The sequence below is a fragment of the Coturnix japonica genome, chromosome 2, assembly GCF_054131305.1.
Source record: "Coturnix japonica strain WE chromosome 2, WE-NBRP24, whole genome shotgun sequence".
Taxonomy (NCBI): domain Eukaryota; kingdom Metazoa; phylum Chordata; class Aves; order Galliformes; family Phasianidae; genus Coturnix; species Coturnix japonica.
This window is the reverse complement of record NC_140664.1, coordinates 126,120,163-126,142,442: the sequence shown is the minus strand read 5'-3', so window position 1 is coordinate 126,142,442 and position 22,280 is coordinate 126,120,163. Positions and strand designations below refer to the sequence as shown.

The 22,280-nt window shown below is 40.6% G+C and overlaps 1 protein-coding gene across 48 annotated transcripts in view; it reads right to left on the bottom strand.

The window, feature by feature from the left end:
* SVIL (supervillin) overlaps nucleotides 1-22,280 on the bottom strand; it is a 128,832-nt gene that overhangs the window by 54,249 nt on the left and 52,303 nt on the right. For 33 of the 48 annotated variants that reach the window (XR_014943123.1, XM_085538805.1, XM_085538827.1 and 30 more), the window contains 4 exons: nucleotides 11,480-11,546; nucleotides 5,941-6,032; nucleotides 533-590; nucleotides 256-407 (listed from right to left, as the gene is read on the bottom strand). Coding sequence is in view for 47 of the 48 variants with exons in the window: in XM_085538824.1 (XP_085394950.1) it covers nucleotides 256-407; nucleotides 533-590; nucleotides 5,941-6,032; nucleotides 11,480-11,546 (369 nt within the window). In the remaining variant the exon portion in view is untranslated. Of the gene's footprint in view, nucleotides 1-255; nucleotides 408-532; nucleotides 591-5,940; nucleotides 6,033-11,479; nucleotides 11,547-14,543; nucleotides 15,019-22,280 lie in introns of those variants that run through there. The other 15 variants (XM_085538810.1, XM_085538815.1, XM_085538832.1 and 12 more) reach the window with 8 other exon arrangements.

Below are 22,280 nucleotides of genomic sequence, written 5' to 3'. Positions count from 1 at the left end.
TGGGTAAACACTTTCCATTTTCTTACAAATCAAAATGTACTACTGACTGCATAGACATACCACAATTTTGCACTACAGACTTCAAAGGTACATAAAAATGATTAATAAGCTTACAGTAATTGTAACTCTCTAAGAGTTTCATATCTAATAATAACAAATTATGTTTATATCAGCAGGTTAAAAAAAAAATCCTGATCACAGCATGTGATGGGGTAGAAAACATGAAGTAATTCAGCAAAGGAATATACTACTTACCTAAGTGATGACTGTATGGATCAGTTGCACGCATATATCTTGGTGTATCTTCTTCTAGTAAACGGTGTGTGACTGACCCCGGGCAGTTCTGTAGAAGCAGAGGTTGCGTATCATTTTCAATTCCCTCTAAGCGTCTAGCTATTCTCTCCTTTCTGGAAAAGATGCAGAACACCTGAAGTCAAACATCCTTGAGGATTTGAAGGGAGAGTTTCTAAGAGGAGGTAACAAAACAAACTGTATGTTTTGTTTTACAGGCCAAAGACTTTTTCTTTTTTACCTTTTCATTTCCAAAAAATCTTGGTTGTTTGGTTCAAACAGTTTTCTTAACTCTGAAACTGAGACAACAAAAGATTATATATACAGTTTATAAGCTACTAAGTTTCAGAAACTCAAAGAAACTTTCTAAAATGCTTCAGAATAAAGAAGGAACAGTCAAAATATTAAAGAGATTTTACATAGTTTTCATCTGGAAACAAACAATTACCTTTTGTTTTCCTAGTTTACTAGCTTGCTCTGTCAAAAGTGCATTAAGCCAACAGATGTAAACACCAAGGAGTTCTCCAAGTGCTTCCAGGCTATGCTAGTTTTTAAGATCCAGTGTAAACTGGGCAAGTTATATTTTCATTAGCTTACATGCTATATTAACTACTTCAAAACCAGGCTGTACATAGTTACTATTTACGCTGTCTACACCATGGTTGGTGACCATGCTTAAAGAGAAAAAGTGCCTTTTATTCCTTAGTTCTCACTGCTGTATGTGGTTCAAGTTTGGAGAAAATCTGTACAAAACACCACATATTCTCACAGTATTCCTGCATGGTTAATCACTTCACTTGTAGTTCTAACTGGACACATTCTCCTGCTCTTGCCCTAAACTGTTTGGTGGTGCTATGTGCTAGCAGACAGCTGTCACAGATCACAAAACAGCAGAGAACCAACAAGAGGCATGATAGATGAAGTAATGCCTATATATACACATATGTGTGCTGTTATCAGCAGTGTTTGCAAACCACACTGGAGCAGTGAGTGCTACACAATCAAGTGTGGTGTCATTTCTTACCACCAAGAAGAGAAGTCATTTGGGCTGTCAATGGACACAGTGGGTTAGAAAGACTGTGGATGTCATAAGTCCCAATCTTAGCCATTGCCTTGGCTAAGACATGGTGCTAAAAGCTTTGTGGATCTATTCTGGGGTAATGTGTCTCTACCCTTCTGATCCTGTCCACAGGAATCAAAAGCTGAAGCAAACTAAAATACTCAGCCTGTTAAATCACTCTGAGATTGCCATCAGAAACACCTGATGACTCAGAAGAATCTAGAAGACACTGCCCTACACCACTGCAGAAGTGACTTCACCAGCTTTATTCATTATTGGACTTCACAGATCTAGATATCTCTAAGTTAAATATTGTTGAAACACCACCCTTTTAAAGGTCAGGTGCACATCCTCGCCCTTTCCTTCTTAACTATTAGAATTGATGAGCAAATCTATGTCAGCATTTCAACTGACGCATACCCCAGATGGTTTCTGTAGTCACTATCAGTGCTTGCACATCACATCACAGCTAGGAAACGATAGATGCTATTAACATTGGCTCTCATATCACGTTTACATGATGAAAAGCCACCAGGTCTCCAGGTAGAAGGCCATTGACCAGTAAGACTGAATACATTCTTGTTATACTACTCAGAAATGCAAATGACTGAGGTATTGAAATAGTGTCTGAGGCTTAAGATGGATGCCTACAAGAATATAATACATAGTGGGGAAAAAATCATCCAGGACACTTTGAAAAAGCCCCAGTCTTACAGAATGCAGACTTCATCTTCAATTTTTTAAAGCAGGTTACATCAAACTGCTTGCCATCATACCATAAAAATCTAAGGTGTTCCACCCTATCTAACAGGGCCAACCCCCTCCCACACCTTGCTTAAGCATCTGCAGCAAAACAGGGAGAAGCCTTCATTGTTGACCAAGTTGACCACACATGGAGAAAGTCTCTGAAAGCCAGCAAGCTCCAGGCAGAGATCTCTACAGACAGGTAAGAACTGCATGCGGCCAATGGAAAACCTGCATCCCAAACCATGATTAAAGGAAGATGTGTTCTTACACCGTGTTTTCATAGGTTTGTTTTTTTTTCCTCTCAATTCATGAGCAATTCCCACACTGCTCTACCCACTCAGTACCGTTCAGTGAACTGTGTTTAAGATCATATCCAGGTGAAACAAGCTATTCCACATTGACACCAAAGGAAATGATTTCTCAAATACTTTGCTTTCCAACTCTACCAAATCTATTTCTACTTAAGTTTGTTCCCCTGGGTATTAGGGTTTTTCTCTTGCACCTGTTGACAATACATACGAGAAATGGTCAAAACAAAAGCCATAATTGTTCTGCTACTTCAGACAGGTAAAAGGCCTCCATCACTCACAGTTAATAAGACCACTTTCCAATCAAATCCTGATCGTTTTCTTTCCCCAGTCACCAATTTATTCAGCCCTTTAAAACATCAGAAAACAGGTCTTTTAGAGTGTTTTAGTCAGGCTCTGAAGCACAGCTTCATATATTAAAATATACAATAAATTTGGAACATCCAAAGAACTCCCAGCAGCATTAGCTCAGCACCCTCCCTATATGCGTTAGCTGAAGTTCCAGAGATTCTACTACCACTCTGCAGTCCTAAAAAGAGCACTGGACTCACAAAGCATTGCTCCAACACCTTCCCAAACAACATGGGACAAAAATAGCATGAGACTGCTCTACACTGCCTTATACTTTTTCCACACTTGAGATTCCAGACATCTATTTCAGCTAGGTTGACCAATACCTGCAGAGTTCTTTTACAAAAATAGTTTCAGTCATACTCTTCTTCAGCAATAGTCTATAAGATGAAAACTATAAAAATAACAAAGTTACACAATAAAATAAAAACAGTAAAGAAAAAGAAGAGAAAATGCAGGAAGTCTTCTATTACCATAATATTTTTTTTTTTTACTAACTAGAATACAGCACTTAAAATTATGAAAATTAGTAGGAAAAATTTCTATCCCAAGGACCTTGGCTGGCCTTTGCATGCTTAGGTGATCACATTTCTCTTTTTTGGTTTGCAGTCTGGATACGCTGGTGCCAATTTCCCATCTGTTCATGAATGTTTTTCCACATAACCAACATAAACAACATCATCTCAAAGGTATCCATGACAAAGTTAAAGAGTAATAACACCTCTTCCTAAAAGATTCAGCAAACAAGACTCTGATTCAGCACATGAGAAAAGACTAAAATTCATTGCACAATAAAAGCTCCTTATCTAAGTTAATTCATGTTAACAGTTCATAAGCACTGTTAGTAAATGTAGTTAAGAAAAAGGAGAAAGAGCAACAGTTCAGGAACTGTCTTGTGCTTCGGGAGGTTCAGCATATGTTCAGGATGCCTCATTTTAGGATGCTGAGCAAGATGCTACGGTAAGATATTCTCTAAGGCAGACAGTTGAGGAGGCATCTTAATTTCGGCAACTAGACATTCTGAGCAGAATTTACCCTCTAAGACCAGGTATCTAGCAAAAGCAATACTGTTCCATGTCTCATCCCAGTGTAGTTTTTAAAAGCATATTTGGAGTTCACATTACAAGAATTTTAAAAAGCAAGCAAACAAAAAGGGCAGCACTTCAAATTTGAGTGAGATTCTTTAGAGGCTTCAGAAATATTTCAGAAAAATCACTTACAAAATATAAACGTTTTTTGCTGGAAGACCTCTTTAATAGTAGCACAGCAGAAACATGTTGGTAAAGTTGAAGGCACATGATAATATTATTCTTAAAATACAGAAGCTGTAAAAATTAAATCTAGTCTTTGGAAAGTCTCCAGAAGAAGGTAGGGATGTATATTTAAAAAGCTTGCACAGAGGTACAGGTATATAAAGCCTGTGTAGAGATGGGTTAAAATTTACCTGCCATGGGCATGATTTCTTAGAAACTGTAAATATTCACTGCAACACAATTTTTCCTCAAAATGCTTAACACAGTAGTGTAGCCAGCCCACCTTCTGCTCATGCTAGCAGGGGCGCACTAATATACTTAATGCTTAATCACAAGCAACAATATGTGAGACTTCAGCTAGACTCTGATCATTAGTTCTGTCCCTACCTGTTGAAAATTAGGTATGTTCCTACCCATTTTCCAACACATGCAAATGTGGGCCAAAGACAACCCCTAGATGGGGAAAATAGCCTCAAGTAACGCAGCCTCAGAATGTAAGAATCAGCTCCAGTACACACCAAATCTGGTGTCTTTATTACAAAAATCAGTTCTTCAGACAAAAGGAGACACATTAGAACAGAAACTAGCTCACTGAGAAGTAACTTGCAGAGATGGTTTCCCAAGGGAAGGCTCTCACAATTAACTTACTGCCCATTTCGGCCAGCGTGCCTGCAAAGCTAAGTATCTGGAGTAATGAGGGACTGTTTATTCACAGTAGTCTGCACTGTATAAGTGCATGTTTTTTATTCTATCATTGTGCCAATGAAATCTCTTTCTAAACATTTGCACTGCAAGAGCAAGCACATCACTTAAACATTATGTTGGAAGAAGAAAGCTGCAGTAAATTACATCAAAGATAAAGCCAGTTAGTCCCATTTTCCTGGAATTAGTGCATGTGGCCTTGTAGACTTTTGTCTGAAAAGGGTAAAATACCACCAGTTTTAAGAGAATACAAACAACATTTTAATCAAAGCTCTGAGCTCTACAACATGCCTGAAACAAAGGAAACATCTTTATGCTAATTACATCAAGCTCTTCATTCAAATGTAATATTTCAACCTAGTTCCTAAAAGACTGTGCCTTCGTCTAACAAACACAGGTGAATTTCAGTCCTGTATCTCAACTGTGTTGAAATATAAAGATAGCACTGAAGTCTTCTTCAGTTGTTCAAGGTAAGATAACAAAACCAAACAAAAAGTATCCCCCAATGCACAAAAAAACCTGCTAGGTCTCTTTGAATACCTCACTCCTTAAAATACTATGGACAAACAGGATATTAGAGTCGTTTTTCTTACTTGAAAAAGACATTAAGCCAGAGCCTCTTGTTCTTGACTAATTTGGCTACAGTGAGATTTACTATCTACTGGAAACAAAATTTCTTATATCAGTCAAGTCATAGAACTAGCCACAGCCCACCTGCTGAACTGCTTAACAGTGATAGAGCCAAGAGCATTGGGAGTACTGCTGTTCTGCTTTGCTACAAAGTGGTATCATCCACTATAAATTATACCTTATGTAGTACACATACTTTAATGTGCAAGATCAAAGTTCTGTGTGTAGTCAGTCATTCACATGAACATGGTAATTCTACTAAGAGTGACTGGAAAGAGCTATAACTATAAGCCAAGTTAATACCTTTCAATTCAGTACTCATCTACTTGCACAAATAAATGTTTCAGAAGTTTTAAATATCAGATACTTTTTAAACTACTCAAAACAAGGTAAGTGAAACTGAGCTTTATGAAGCAGGGACTGAATGTCCTGTAAAAGATCATTGTGATTCATCCCATTTCATCCCATTTTCATACTTCATGGGGAAAAGAAAACTCATTTACAGAACAGCTGTGCCTAAGTGAATTTAACTGCGCTGTGCAGTTTTCATTTCATACTCTATTACCATTTGTGTTCATAATATGTCTCCTTTACCTACCTTTTGGAAGTACTGCTAAGAGGTTAGCATCAATATCCTTTGTACTGTTCGCAAGTTCTTCTTTATCTTCAAGTGAGAACTCCTTCTGAAAACTAAAAGCAACATCTGGCTTACAGAACTGTGACTGTTTTTGCTACAAATCAAATACAGTCAAGATGTAACCAATTTCTGCAAGATAGCCCAACAGAGATACCAAAGAAAATACTTTCCATAAGAATGAAATTAAGAAATAACCCCAATAAACTCCCGAAGCCAAACCTAACATCATTTGAAACTTATTTGGAACTGACTATGACACATTTTTGCATTAAATTGCTTACCGGAGACTGCCTTCAAAACTAGTAATTGCATTTGAAATCTATATAGAATGACTTGCCACAAATACTAAAACATACTTCATCAAAAGCAGTACTGACTGTACTCTCCACCCAGAAGCCTTCTGCATGACCACCTAGTTGTTGTTCCTGCTGTGATCTCTGGATAACACACAGTTCATAATACATTTAATAGTTACAGGTCATTCAGTCACTTCATAACAGCAAAATGCCCAATTAGATGAGAAAGAATCTCTTAAATATGTACATTAAACATACAATTTTTCACTCTGAAATGGAAGTATCATAACTGACTATAGGGACTTTTTCAGAAAAAGTGTTCATCCCTGTGGGATCTATTCTATTAAAAATGGACGGAAACCTGTTGCATTAGAATCATAGAATCATAGAATATCTCAGGTTGGAAAAGACCCTAGATATCATCAAGTCCAACCACGATCCAACCACACTACCATAATTAACAACCCTCTGCTAAATCAAGTACTTGAGCACCACATCCAAATGGTTTTTAAACACATTCAGGGATGTTCACCCAACCACCTCCCTGGGGAGCCTATTCCAGTACTTAGCAACCCTTTCTGTAAAGAAGTTTCTCCTGATATCCAACCTAAACTTACCCCGGTGCAACTTGAGGCCATTTCCCCTCCTCCTGCCACCAGTGAGAAGAGACCAACCCTGCTCTCACTCCAATGACCTTTCAGGTATCTGTAGAGAGTAATAAGGTCTCCCCTCAGCCCTCTCTTCCCCAGTCTAAACAGCCCCAATTCCTTCAGTCACTCCTCATAGAATATATTCTAGTAGGCCTTCACAAGCCTTATTGCTAATCTATTCCAAACAAGCATAAGCTTGTACTGGTCGTAAGATCTTTAGTAAATTATGTAGGTAGGTGTAACAGATGCAAATCCCCACAGTGATCCTGGGACCATCATTTTGCCATAGAATAGACGTGCTGTACAAATTGCTGACATTCTGATAAAACAAATTGCACAGCCTTACCACTGGAAAATCTTTTCTTTGGACAGTTTTTAAATGGCTTTTTGAAGAGCCAAATATCCTTCCACCAAGGGTATTTGGCAAGGAAGAAAAAAGAAACTGTCCTTTTTTGTACTAATTAATCCAAATGAACATTTTTCACTGAAAACACTGAAATATAATGTCTAAATAATATCTTACATGAACTGCAAGAAATATTTGCTTCTTAATCATTTACAAATAATTTTCCTTTGTATGAAGACAGTGTAGGGAAAATTGAACTCTTGAAATGATTATCAGGAATTGTGTGTCATATCCAGGCACCGTGCCACCTGCTGCAAACCGTCTTCACAACTGCACTTAAAGTAATTGTTCAAGGTGCTGCCAAGAGCAGGAATGCTAGTCCACAGAAAAGCAATAGCAAATGGAAGATTAACAGCAGTAAGCTGCTTGTTACAGAAAATCATGCATCCTTACAGGGTGAAAACACTCAGAACTAAAAAAAAAGTAATTCCATAGCAGCCACAAGCAAATGGGTGCGTATGTCATCTGAGATCTGAGACTGGGCAGGGACTCAGCCAATTAATAGCACGTTTCCAATTGCTTAACCCCACACTCAAGCACTCATGGGTTTAATTAGCTTCACAATATGCTGTTTTCTTACAGACAGCTTCTGCAGAAACCCCAGGGTTAAGGGACTCAGTTTCAATTTGAAAGCAGTTCTACTCCTTTTGGCTGAGGTTGGAAACTTCAACTAAATCAAAACCAAAATACATTTTGCCAAAACATTTTTTTTTTTACTTAAGATTTGTCTCAAAGTGATGAGGGACCCAGTTTATGACTTTTGAATATCTGGGGTTTGTTTGATAGCATCTCCAATAGCTTCTGTAATGCTGATATCAGTGCAGTACCCTATGTTTCCAGTAATCTAGGGCTCTCAATGTTCATTTATGCAGCAATATCCTTGTTTAAATTAACTGCACGCTAATATCCCACTGTCCCTGACTCACATATCAATTTCCAAGGGAAAATCCATATAGAATCATGACCAGCACTAGCACATTGGTCATAAAAAGAATGGCATTATTGGATGGCCTGTGGATTTTCAACAAACTTTCAAGTACTGTAAACTAGTTCAGCTGACCTTTGCCCCTTCATCCAAACTGTTTCAAAGACTGTAAAGCTAGAGATCCTTTAATTGTAGCCTAAGCATCCCTTGCTGGGTTTACATGAATTTGTTCTCTCACCAGCACAGTTACATTACTCCTTAACAGAAGTTTCCATGTTTACTCAGTTTTTTCAGTACAGTCTTTTCTAATTTCACTGACCATCATTAAAAAATATTCTCTACCTGTTTCAGATTTAAGTCACCTTTTTTGTATAATGGTGACCGGAACTGGAACATTTTGACTCTAGGCCCAGCTCTGCTAATGTCCTGTAAAAACAGGACTTCTAATGGAGAAAGCATGATTATGTGACCAGCTGGATGAATGAAGTGCCCTACATGTTTGTCTTTTTAGAACCACACTATGTTAATTGCTCAATCCCACAAGAGAAACTAATATGCCAAGGCTTTGATTTCATCAGTTGCAAATGACAGAAAAATTTATTAGCCCCCAGTGTACAACCATGCACTTAGTATTATTACATTACGTCCCTTTTTTCATTCCTTTTCAAGGTCACCCAGTTCCTCCTGCACATGAACTCCTTTCTCCTTTGTACTGAGGGTGGCTTCCAGCCTCCGATCATTGGTAGATTCCATTACAATTCTTGTAATAATCACAAATTTCTTAAGCTTAACCTTGCTGGGCTACGTGACATCATAGGATACCTGCTTCTTGTGTCCCTTCACAGTTTCACCCATGCCCTCATTTACCCTTTCCCTGGAGACAGATGGTCAACATCTATTTATTTATTTTAACCATTAACTGTTTTCATCTAGTGACTATACTATCCACTGAGGAGAATTTTTGCTTCTCCTCTTTGCAGGCAGTTTTGTGACATGCTCTCTCACACTGCTGCAGGTAGAACTGCTTGTTTGAAATATTTACACATTAGAAACAAAATGTTTTCAACCAATTATATTGCTTTTATTTGATCAGAGAATTCAGAGACAGCCTACTGTTCTAAAGATGATGGCCTGTCCAAATAATTGGCTATTTATAGGTACGTATATAAAAATTGTTCTAAAAATGAATGTAGACATATTTAGGACATGTCACAGTATTCGCTAAGAACATTCATTAGGTATCTAAATTGAGTCAGAATGATGTTAAAGCAATTCTAAGTAGTTTTAAAAGTAGCAATTTTAGGAAGTTATTCATTAGGGTTTAAAAAATATAAGCAATTCCACATCAAGACTTCTTTTTTTCCCTCAAGGGAATCTATCTAGATGTTGCCTTGTTTTGTTAGTTTATCCATTAAAGGAGCAGGTGCATCATCAATTTAGTTGCTTGCATAGGGTCAGACAGCCCAATTTAGATTGTCAGATATACTGTGCTTTCAAAATCATCCACTGCCCTTTTTCCTTTCTGTTAAATTTGGTATCACAGAATCACAGTTGTAGGGGGTGGAGGGAACCTCCAAAAATCAAGTCCAGCCCTCCTCAAAGCACACTCCCTATAGCAGGCTGCACAGGTAGATGTCCAGGCAGGTCTCTCCCGAGAAGGAGACTCCACAACCTCCGTGGGCAGCCTGTTGCAGTGCTCCATCGCCCTTACTGTGGAGAAGTTCCTTTGCATATTGGTGCAGAACATCCTATACTCCAGTTTATGGCCATTTCCCCTTATCTTGTCCCTGCAGACCACTGTAAAGTGGTTGGCCATAAAAGGTTGTACCAAAAAAGGAACTCCTCCTCATTTGCTTGCTTGGCATATAGCCTGTGTTTACAGTTCATGTAATAGAATCAACATCATGAGTTCCCACAAGTTCTCTTCATGGAGGATTTACATGTAGTTTGGCCTCAGGTTGCCAAGGAACTCATGCTATACAATTTCCAGGAGTTCATACAATTCCTATAAAACACAGACAGTGTTTCAGAACCTCAGTAGTTTTTCTTTAAAAATGTAGAATTGGCATTAATAAAGCATCTGACAACCTCGGTAGGTACACTGCTCCTGCAGGTTCCAAAGTACAGGCTCCTCCTATACATCAGGGATTCCAGTTTGAAAACTTCACCTGCTGCAGTAGCAGCATATGGTTTCTAAATAGCTGTCCCACTAACCTAGTTACAGGCCCAGAAGCAAGCAGAAGTTTGATCCAAATGCCACTGGTAACACTGCTCTGGCATCTGGATTAAAACTGCAGGACATAATGAGATCTTCTGATTGAAAGACATACGTGAAAATTCACTTGTGTACCTGACAGATGTGGGCTTGGCAATCATTATTCTTCTCTTTCTTTACTTCCACAATTTCTCTGGATTCCTTTATAAAAGATCTGTCCCATGATTGCATCTTCCTCTTATCCCAGATTTCCCCTACCTGCACCCCCTAGGACCATGCATCTCATATACCCGTTCCCTGTTTCTCAACAATACAGCAGGCAACCAGAAATGCTCAAGAAGTATGTACTGATGGGAGGGGGTCCCACAGATGAAGTGGGGAAGGAAACAAAGAGGGAATCGGACCTGCCACATTGCTTACCTAAGCTCTACAACACCTTACCTAGACCAGGCCTTAAGTCTGCGAGCATGAGGAAGCAGTGCCCTGCAAGTAATCAGCCACCTTACCACTCTGTTTGCTTGCAAGATTCCCTTTTATATGTTGACAATGCTGTCTGCATAACTGTACCAGTAATTCCCTTACCTTGACCACCTCAATTTTCAGACAGATCAGTTTTGCGTACTGGCCCACTAGATGCCTGTGCTGTGTCCGTGCCTTTCAGGAAAGTGGGACTTTGAGCAACCTGGTCTAAAGGGAGGTAGCCCTGCCTATCGAAGGGGGGTCAGAACCCTCAACCAACTCAAACCATTCTATGGTTCTATGATTCACTGCAGCAGCACAAGACGTTGCACAGAGTGGGCCTCTTTCCTTAGCAGTACCAGTTGTAAATTTACACCATTATTTAGCAGGTAGTTCTCAATAACTGTTCAGACCAAAGCTTGGTCCTGTGAGAGGACCAAGAATCATTTTTTTCCCAGCAAAAGAACAAATGGAGATTCATGCCGTGACTGAAGAAACAATCATGGAATGAATCAACTTCACCAGGCAAGAAGACAGTCTTGGCCTTACCTTAACGCTCTTTTCCTGTGGAGCAATCGTGAAGGTTTAAATCTAACCGAGTTTCCTTTGTCAAAATCTGTGAAATTAAAAAAAAAAAAATAAGAAGAAGAATGAAAAAAAGAGAAAAAACCAAACCCAACATTAAAAAGAAATGCTCTAATAAACTGGGAACTTATATGAAACTGCTATGTAACTTCCAGCCACACTCCTCTTCCACTAGAAAAAAAGCTGTACAAAGGTCTTTCTTCTAGTCCAAGGAGCATAGGCTGCCATGCCCAACGTGGTGATAAACCAAAGCCTTGCAAAAGTTAAGTACAGACAGTAAAACATATGCCAGTTTCATCAAGTATCGAAGCTTTTGATATTCTAATCCCAGTATTCAGAGTAGCGCTGGAGACTGGGGGTGTCATTTAAACTGCTTGACTTGGTTTCCCTGCTTACAAAATGCACACACAGTAGATACGTTTATAAAGCACTTTGATAATGAAAAATGCAGCAACAGCCTTTATGGCTGCAGCCAGAAAATACTCTAAAAACTGCATAATCACTGCAGAAATCAGATACCCAGCTGAGGGTTTGCTGTAGCAACATTATTACACCATCCATGACAAAAGAATTTCTGAAGGTTGACCACTGTTGGGAAACTCCTATTTTTTTTCTGAGTAACCTTAGGACTTGTTCTGTGTTCCATTCTGATAATAAATATGTCTACATGAGAGCAAAATCGCATGAGATGCAGCCTTAAATTCAAGAAGTACATATGACAAAGCCATTGGTGTCCAAACCTGTCTCTGAACCACAGCAAGCAACAGGCAATCTCCCCCTATCTCCCCACAGATGTAACTTCCTCATTTCTGCACTGAAGAACATCACTGTAAGTCTATAAATGATGACTTGTAGCAAGGGAGGGGAGGGGTGGGCAGTGCACCAAATATCAGCTGCCTCCATTCAGCAGTGAAGATGCTGAGGATGCTATTAGGAGACCTTACAGAACAGAGAGCCAGGAAGCAGAGCAGCCTGGTCTGTTACTGCCTGGTCTGTTACTGCTGCTGAAGAAAACATGAAGCTACTAAAAGTGTATTCCCAGTGAGAAAATGGCTTTAAATCTCCATTTGAATTAAGTCAGCTACCCCAAGACTCAAAATCAGTACACCATTTTTCACCTTATTCTTCAGACAAAAACCTCAAAACAATTCAAAAGCAGCAACAACCCTTTATACTCCAGAATGCAGAACTCAGATTTAAGTACTTCAAGGAAAAGCTAACCAGCCAGGATATTGTATGTTGTTGTATTAGTTAAAAAAACAAGTTGTTTTGCAAGCAAAGATACTCCTGTATTTTAAAATCTAGGTGTGATGATTATTAGTTTTGCAGAAAGGCTTTTTAAAAAGCTTATTATAGCTGACAACATCAGTCTGAATTTAGAAAATGCACATTTTCTTAATGGCTTTCAAAAGTTTTTCTCCTTCCATTGCTCTTCCATGTCCTTCCTTCAGTCACCTTTCCAGATCCACTGATTTCAAAAATAATAATAATAATAAAATAAGTTTAACACTTTATACATAAAGAGGCTTAAAATGTGCTAAAGGGCATTTTTTGGCATTTGCTGCAAGTGACTGTAAATTTCAAGCAATTGTGCTACCAGCATTCCTCAGTGTCAATAAGCAACTTTTTCCTGTTTTTCTTAGTGTTTGCTTTTTTCTCCCCAAGTAAATGGAGAATAAAGCACAGAGATTACACAGAATCAGCTTGCCAGACCAAACAGAGTAGTTTTGGGAACAGCGGTATTAATGGTATATAAATCACTGCATTTTACACACAAACATTAGAAAGAAAATAATAGTGCATACTGTAAGTATCTCTAAAATGGCCAGATTTACATCACTGTGAGAACAGTATGCCACAGCTTAACAAGGCCAGCTCAGCATCAGTTCAGTTAATCAGAACCAGGCATATCTTAAACACACAGTCATTCCAACAGGATAACCACCCATCCTATAGTTTCTGGCACTAAACAGCTGTCGGCCACAGAGCCCTCAAGCAGACCACAGAGAAATGCTCCCTTATCCTGGCCAAAAATAAAGAGGGGACGTGAGAGGGGAAGAAGGCAGCTTTCATTGCTGCAGCAGGAGAGGAGCTGCTCAGATGGACACGAGTTTTTCTGACTCTTGCTCCCTATTAAACACACACAGTAATATTCATATATACCATATTTATAGTGCCCCCAAAACCTATTGAAACTGCTGTAATTTGTAGGGCAAGCTCCTCTCTTCCCCCACACAAATGAACAGAGAACTACGTGCTGTTACACAGTTCTGATATTTGATGAATTTCCTCCTGCTCAAATTAAACCCCCTGTGGGAGGATTAAAGTCCAGCCTAACTTACTGACTGTAATATGGAAGCTTTACAATTAGATCCAAGCACAGACAAAAATGTAAAAATACTTGTGCTTCAAAAGGAAATAAAGAAGCACACAAAATGAACATCAGTCTTGTTTTAATGGTTAATTTAAAGGAACCCTCGTAATACCTGCTACACAGAATGAAAATCATTGCAACATCATTTTGTCCCCTCTTTCACTGAAGAGTAAACATCCACATAACCCTATTAACACAATTTTAAATATTTGTATTTAAAATTGAGGGTATATTTACTGAAGTGTAAATCCAACTTGCTCACAAGTTTAACCATTTGCTCAGTCTTCCCTCTTCCCCCCCCCTCCCCCCAGGTACAAACTACCCTACAAAACCACTGCTCCCAGTTTAATACATAGGAAATTAAAAATGCTGAATTACAAGCAAAATCCAGATGCAAGCTTGCACTGCTGTTTGCTATATTTAAAGGCCCTAAGTCGGTGGCAAGCTAAGCTAATTAGAAGATCCATCTAATCGGATCTTTCAAAAGTGTCCTTTAGGAAATAATGAAACAGCCGAAGTGACTAACTGCATACTGATCACTAAAGTAGCTAATGTAGCTGAAGAGATCCAGTCAAACAATATTTACACATACGACCATACAAGAGATTAAAAGCACACAAACTGCATTTTCCCCTATCTACTTGGAACTCTTACCTTGCTCCTCTGAGTGTTTAACATTTCCCAAATAGCTGGAGATCCAAGGATTTCGGAACATGGTTGTACAAACAAAGGATTCAGCAAAAAGAAACTACAACAGCAGCTAATTCCCGAGCAGCCACAGCCTTAGGCCTGTCTGAGCAATATCATGTAGAGATTTTTTCATAGCACAGGACTGGAGCTGTCAGGCTACCGCGTCCCGGGGAGTACAGTAAATGCATAGCAATAGGCTGCAAGCTGGAGCAGCTCAAGCCAGTAATCAGATTACAAACAGAAATTAGGCACATGAATGCTAAAACAGATTGGGCAACGGTGATTGGAAGATTTATAATATCACCATTTCAAAGATGCAGCCAAATCACACGTTATGTTCCTGCAAAATGAATGCAGACCATCTAAATCCTCATATAAAAAGAAAGAATTCTGCAAGAAGAGGAATAAAGCCTCTCCATCTCTGATCAGGATAAACTGCAGTGCTTGCTGAAGAAAAACTGCATTCAGGCTGCCAAAAAAATGGACTCTGTTAATCATATCATTATGCTAAACGTTTTGCCCAACTATTAGTTGGAACGTTTAAAACAGAAAAGATTTATGGATAACATGTGAGCAAAACTACTGGTGGGGGTGGGGATTTAAGAACAGACACTGCAGCCCAAAATATTTAATCCAAGAGGGGAGTCAGAATCCTTTATGGTTCTTTGTGGAAGTCTGGAGATGTTTGTTCAAAATGGGGCAAGAGCTCTGGCTCAGCCTTCCACAGCTCTACCTGATCATTCCAGCCAACCACCCTGCACATAAATACCTGACTGAGACAGACTCACACACTGAACCCCATCCAACTGGAGGCAGAAGCTGCCTGCTGGCTTCCCTGTCCCAAACACACTTGTTATCTTCAAAAAGATTTCAGCCAGCAGCAGCAAACTCAGTGCAAAGATGAGGTTGTGAGGACACTGAAAAACTCCTAGAGACAGAAGTTCTTAACTTTGCTTACCCGTTTTTATGATATCTGTTATATCAGAACCCTTATCCATGCTTGAAATCTCCACATACCAGCAAAGCCATAAGCACCAATGCTGTGAAAATGACTCCAGAACTACAAGTGAAAAATATAATCTATGAAAAAACTAAGTGTTAACTGGCTCACTGTGAAGCTGTTGTTAACCTCTCTATGTCATCAAAACTACAGCTTTTCATGTTAACAGGTTCTGGTAATGTATATAAGAATATGCACTACATATTGGCATTACTTCCATTTTATTTTTAATTATGTCTCATCTTGAGTGGCTTCAACAGAAACATGAAAAAAGCATGATTATTGGTTGATCTTTCAACTGTATAGAGTTCTCTTGAGCAAGAGTAGTCCAACACTTAGGACATGTCAGCGAAGCCCTCTATTCTCCCAAGTATGCTACTAATGTTAAGGCCTTAAAGTCATGAGGACGTTGAGCCCTAAGACAGTACAGAACGGTCCCTGTTCTGTATGGTAGTGCTGTGATGGTTAGAATTAAATGCAAGAGCTAGTAAGCTTACAAGCAAAGAAAAAAACAGTGTGTGTACCATCAGATAATTTTGGTCAGAGTGTATGTTACATATATTACTGTAAGAGGTGCTATGAGATGTGGTTTAGTAGCTTAACGAGTAGTAATGGTGATAAGAGGACAGTTGGAATAGATGATCTTGTAGGTCTTTTCCAACCTTGTGATTCTATGATTCTAATAGGTAATTATAATTTAATAAATCTCATGGCCATGCTCTTTAGAAGAACTAGATAAGAAGTTAGACTTGACAGCTCAGCCTTAGGGATCCACTGGTATAACTACAATGATAGTAAACGTTTCCTTCTAATTTTTGTGTATGCTTCTCTGAAGGTACCAGAGCAGTCTGTAGCTATTGAAGGAGACCAGCTCAACTCAACCATCACCCCCATGCAGATGCTGCCCCATAAGGCAGAAGAGATGGGTGCATGGTTGCATTTGCAGTGGGAAGGGCAGGCTTCCACACCTCTCTGCTGTATGACATCTCCAGCATTTTGTCCCCAGCACCATTCTGGTGAACAAGGCACAGAAGGTAAAGCATACAGAAGTACAGAAAGATGGGACATCTCCTGACACTGAGCACAGTCTGCAACTACATGGTCACATCAGCTTCCCCTCAAGACAAGGCTGTGTGCCAATGCTGCTACTAATGTTAAGGCCTTAAAGTCACGAGGACCTGGAACCCTAAGATAGTTTACCAAGGCTATGCACTTCACACAGGTCAGCGGAAGCATACAACTGTTTGCTTACTCCTGTCTTTCCATTAGCAAGGGGGTGTCTCCAAGGGTCGCTTGTTGGAAGAGAGATCTCTGTGCTGCCCCTGAATCAGCTTTAGGAGCAGAGAAGACACCTTGGTAAAAACAGCAATTCAGCAGGGTCAAACAGTTGTATGAAGGAAGTCTTGGATTTAGGTTTTTGCTGCCTGACTGGAAACAGTAGGTTTGAGAAGACATCTTCCCCAGAAGAAAAGAAATCCACCTTCAAGTACTTGAGGAAGGAAGGATGAAGAGTCTTTTCTCCTTTAAAGCAGTTCAGTCTCCAAGACCTAGAAGTATGGTAATCCAAACTACCTTATCAAGGCTGTTGCATATCAGTAGTAATGTTCTTGTCCTCCCCTGCCATCATTAATTCCTGAGCTTTTGTAGCTTCCAACATAAGCAAACAGAAAGAGAACAACAGTTCAGCTGTTGGGAAGGGGGGGCAAACCCAGCTGGAAGTAAAGTTTGCAGTCATCTGGGCAAAGAACTGGAGGTTAAGCACGCATACATTTCCAGTCTGAGACCACTCATGAAAGACCAGCTGGCAGTTAAATGCTGTTACGAAGCTTCCCACAGGAAGAAAAGGAAAATATCTTCCTTTTGTCTGGCAAAACTAATCATTGTAATCAAAGTTGGAGTTTAAATGGTTTGCAAAGCTGTTCCCAACTTACAGGGCTGCCAGCCCCAAAGCACTGGAGAGTTATGAATCAGGTCCCAGTAAGAACAAGCCTTTTTATTTCTAAATTTTGATCACGTAGGAATTTATATTTAGATGCATTTCTCTGCAATAAGGAGAACCAGATACTTTGTTGTGACTTGCAGTTATGATAAAAACAAAAATCAAAGAAGCCCATGACAGCTGTTTGAAGAAAGTCTAAAAATAAAAAATCAAGAATGCTGAGGGGAAAAAGCCCAAAAACAAACCACAGCAGTGACTGCAAGGAAACTTTCAGCAAATATGCTGGTTAGGTAAACATGAGAGCGAGCAGCATGGAAAACTGAGATGATCTGTATAAACAAGATGATGAAATAATATTTGCATCTACACTTCATGGGATGAGGTCTAAAGGAGTTCATGAATTTTATTCCACTGTTTTGCTCCTGGATAGGGGGAGAGTGCACTTGGAATAACAAGTCCAAGCAAGCAGGGCTGAGATCTGAGAGGTGGTGGATGATCTCAGGAATGATGGTTAGAACAGAGGGATAAACCAAACCACTTTTTTTCCATCTGACCCTTCCCAGCCTCCAGGTCACACACACACACCTAAGCACACAACATGGTTTTCAGCCTGCAGGTATGTTTTTCTAAAGGTAAGCACCAGCACATAAAGAAAAACATCCCTTGTCTTACCCTTCCCTCCTTTCTGCCATTCTCCAGCAAGTTCTGCCAAGGTTTTTATGAAATAATTTAACCTAAGGCTCAAAACACTTCAAAAATCTAACAGAAGATGACCTACATGGTATAATCACTTAGCAACAAGTTATGGTCTTGATTCATGTTCAAGCATCCTTGCTTGCAAATACAATGTATCCGGGATTGGCAGTGCCAGTGGGTTTTGTCATCTCCACCCAAAGCCCCTGTACACAGACAAGTGAAATTCTTATTTCCTAAATGAAGTCATTTATAAGGACTTAAGCCAGGATAACGTTTCTTCACATGGTACCATCCCTCCAGCAGAAATCAAGTTTAATCCTTTTCACTTTTTGTTTTTGCACTTCCTCAGTGCAATAGTTTTCAAACAATGATTCTCTCAAGATATCCGTTGTTTGGCTACTGACTGCTGCATTTTGGACAAGTCTTCAAATACATGTCAGCATCATATCAACTGTGTGACAATTTAACGTAGGTACCACAGCAAGATCAGAAAAGCTGGTTAGTGAGGGCCATAAAGAGAACTAAGCTTTTTTAACTAAGGCAACAGATGTATTAAAAAATGTGGATCATGTGTTCATTATACGCTATGTGGAGACTACAGCATATATAAATACCTTCAAGGTTTTCCTCTTCAGCAACAGGCTCAGCCTAGACTAGCTCCTGAGAGGATGCTTAAATACCACACACTCTTCTCACTTGTGGTAATCAGACACACCAGAGAGGCATATCCAAACTGAATCAGACCTGGTATCTGTGATCCCAAAGCTCAAAGAGAGCACGTCAAGTGCACACCATTAGGGATGGACTGAGCAAACTGCTGGAAACAAGGGATAAAGGAGGAGCTCCTGTCTCAGCAGGATGTGCAATTTGTATGACCAAGCTGCCCAAGGACTCTGAGGAAGAAGAGTTTTTGCCTAGCAAAATAATGGCTAAGCACCGGAGCCTGATGTACAGCAGCTGCAGTTCAGATTGTAGAGGCGTGGGGTCAGCCTCTGCAAACACCCTATATCAACAACATCAACATCATGCCATAGGCAGCAGCCTCTTGTTTACTAGCGTGGTGGATGACAGCTTTGCTGTTGCAATGACCAAAGGTACAAAAAGGGGACTGTTTGCAGGTCTGCTGTTCTCCTAACAAGTTGTTTAGGACAGTCACTTCCATTTCCCAAAAGTTTCACCAGATTGCAACACAACCAGCACAGGGCTGTCTCCTTGCCTGCAGCAACAAGTGGTCCTGGGCAGTAAAGTGACATTAAAAGCACAGCCATGCTACCCAGATTCCTCCTGGCTGCTCCATCCGCTCGCATTTAACGCCCAAAAAGGGAGCAGAGAGCTGTGCATACCACAAGAAAGAATTTATAACAAAGTTCTTTGGCTCTTCTCGATAGTCATCTAAGGAAGGCATTGATTTTGTTTACCACAGTGATATGACATTTCACAGGCCACTTCATAGTCCTGCATACTTACCTTGAAATATAACTCACTTTTAAGCCTCGGGCAGAAAGCAATCTTGCAGACAAGGAAACTAGATCCAGTTCCCATCCTGTTTATAGCATGTTGCAATGCTTCCCCCAGAAAATTAAATATTCAATAAAACAAACAGAAAATCCCCATATGCTCTATTCTACTGCAGATGGTCAAGGTGACACAGCTCAAGTACAAACTCTGCCACCGAAAATAATGTCAACTCTGCATAGGCACACACACGAGGTTTAATTTGCATCCAGCACTGCTAAGCACAAATTCATGAAGGAAGGAAAGCTGTTTAGCACAGTGATGCTGCAGTTCTGGAGCAACTTCTCTGGAGAACAGCTTTAAATTCAAAGCAGCCAAGACCTTTTCTCTCTATCGCCCTCACATGCTCCCAAGCTCCTACAAAGACCCCAGGTGTGCGCAGTGCTCAGCAGGGTGCTGATCACTAATAGCAGGCAATCAGCGTACAACCCAAAGAGCTTTAGTAGAGCCGCACAGCACCCGGCTGTACTGAATCTGTCTTAGACTAGGGGGATTTCACTGAAGAAATAACACAGTGTTGTGCTTTTTTTAAGCCTTCATCCACAATAAAAGTCAGCTTGTATGAGGAGAATATGCTGAAGCCTAGTCGAAACCTGATCTGTACATATGCTAAAAGTGCCAGCACTCCCACCCTCTTGGGAACAGGACCATCGCTTTAGGCAAAAAAACACAGCCCTCCAATAAAGGGCAGAAACTGCACAAGAAGAGAGCAGAAACAGTTCTGAAGTGACAAAAACAAAACAAAACACCCCTCAGTTCAGGTGTGTTCCTAAAATCACACAGGAAACAGAGCTGCTACTGCACACTTTTACAGAGGAGGCTTTTCTGAGCCATCTCTAGCACGATGCAGCTCCTCCAGGCACAGCACATGGCAGTACTGGGACATGTCTCCCAGGGCCTGGGCTGGATCTGTTCCGGGCTGCATGTTCCTTACCGCCCTGCAGCACATCCTGTCCCCAGACACCATCACCACAGCCTAATAAGGCCAGGCTGAGCTCCCTGCTCCCTTGAGGCCGCCCAGTGCTTACCTTGTAGCTGTCTGCCCACCCCAGCCCTCCACAGCACAGGGTGGGAGAGGCAGCAACCATAGTAAGCCACAAGCAGCATGAGCCCATGGCTGGCTGTGGGGCGGCTTTCTGCACAGCACCATTTAGGATCAGTTGCTGCAGAAATAATGGGGTTTCTCACTACACGGATTGCTCAAAAGTAGGCCAGCAGCACGAGTGCAGCCAGCCACCAGGCAGGTACTTGTCAAGCACAAAAACCAAATGAAGAAGATAAAAGCAAAGCGCAGACACTCATCTGAACGCTACTATTGAATTATTTAACGCTGTTGATCAGTTGTGGTGAGGATTTGCTGCAATTCAAACAGATGGCTTCAAAAGTAATGATCTGCTCTCCCCAAAATAACTACCTAGCAAAAAAATCTGCTTCTGCTGCTTGGTACCTCACTTGTAATGCTGGCTAGCTCCTCCCTCACACCTCTCCCAAGGCAAATTCAAGAGGCTAGATCTGGATATCTCTCCTCTTCCACAGAGCAGAGGCTGTGCAGGAAGCACAGAGCCTGCCCCACGCCTGGCCAGGCCACAGAGCGTGGGTCACCTCCACCCACCACTGCCAGCATCCACTGTCAGCAGGCAGCACTTCAGTGCAGACACAGCTCCACGCCCTGTCTGGCACTGAGCGGTAAAATACAGAGGCCGTTCAAATGCTGTTTGTACCCTGATATTTCTAAAATTGGCATCCAATCTTCTAAGTGCTCTGCTGACTTGAATGAAGCATCACTGGTCAGAGTGCCGCCGAGGCCACAGTCTGGCCATCCCATCAGTACACATCTGCAGGGCACATAGGAGGCAGTGCAGGGGATGCTGCAGGGAACAGAGGATGCTGAAATTTGGAGCTCAGTCCCACAGCTATCACAGCCTGAAGAAACACTGCCCTGTCAGAGCTCAATGCCTACCAAACACTGGATGTATGTAAGAATGCATTTAAGGAACATGCTTCTCACAGCTAGAAAGACCTCCAACACAGTGATTAAAACTGAGCCATGATTATCACCCTGGTGAAAGAAATCAAACTGCGACAGGTATGCCCAGTTCCCACAACAACCAACAGGGTTCATACTGTTAGATCGAAAGTGAGAGCATATTTGGCAACCTGCGCTTTCAATAGTGTGCATTAAGCAGTACAGCTGTGAATCATGCTGGCAGTATGTAAGCTCAGCCATTATCATCTCAGGTTGAAGCCGTGCCCAGATGCACTCACAGACCCTGGCTCAGAACTGCTGATTTTCAGCTAAAATATGCCTCACTAATCCAAAGAAGTGGGGCACATTCAAAAAAGGGTCAGAAATGATTACATGCCAGTAGTCCTAAAAATAAGCTAACTCACTTTGTGTCCAATTTGCTTAGATCAGCAGCACAGTATGTTCTCATTACTATTTAATATTAATAACAAAAGCTGCACAAAAGTAAATAACTCACAGGGAATGAGATGGATTGGTGTGTGTGTGTGCATTCGACAGATCTATCAACAGTCTTACAAAGCACAG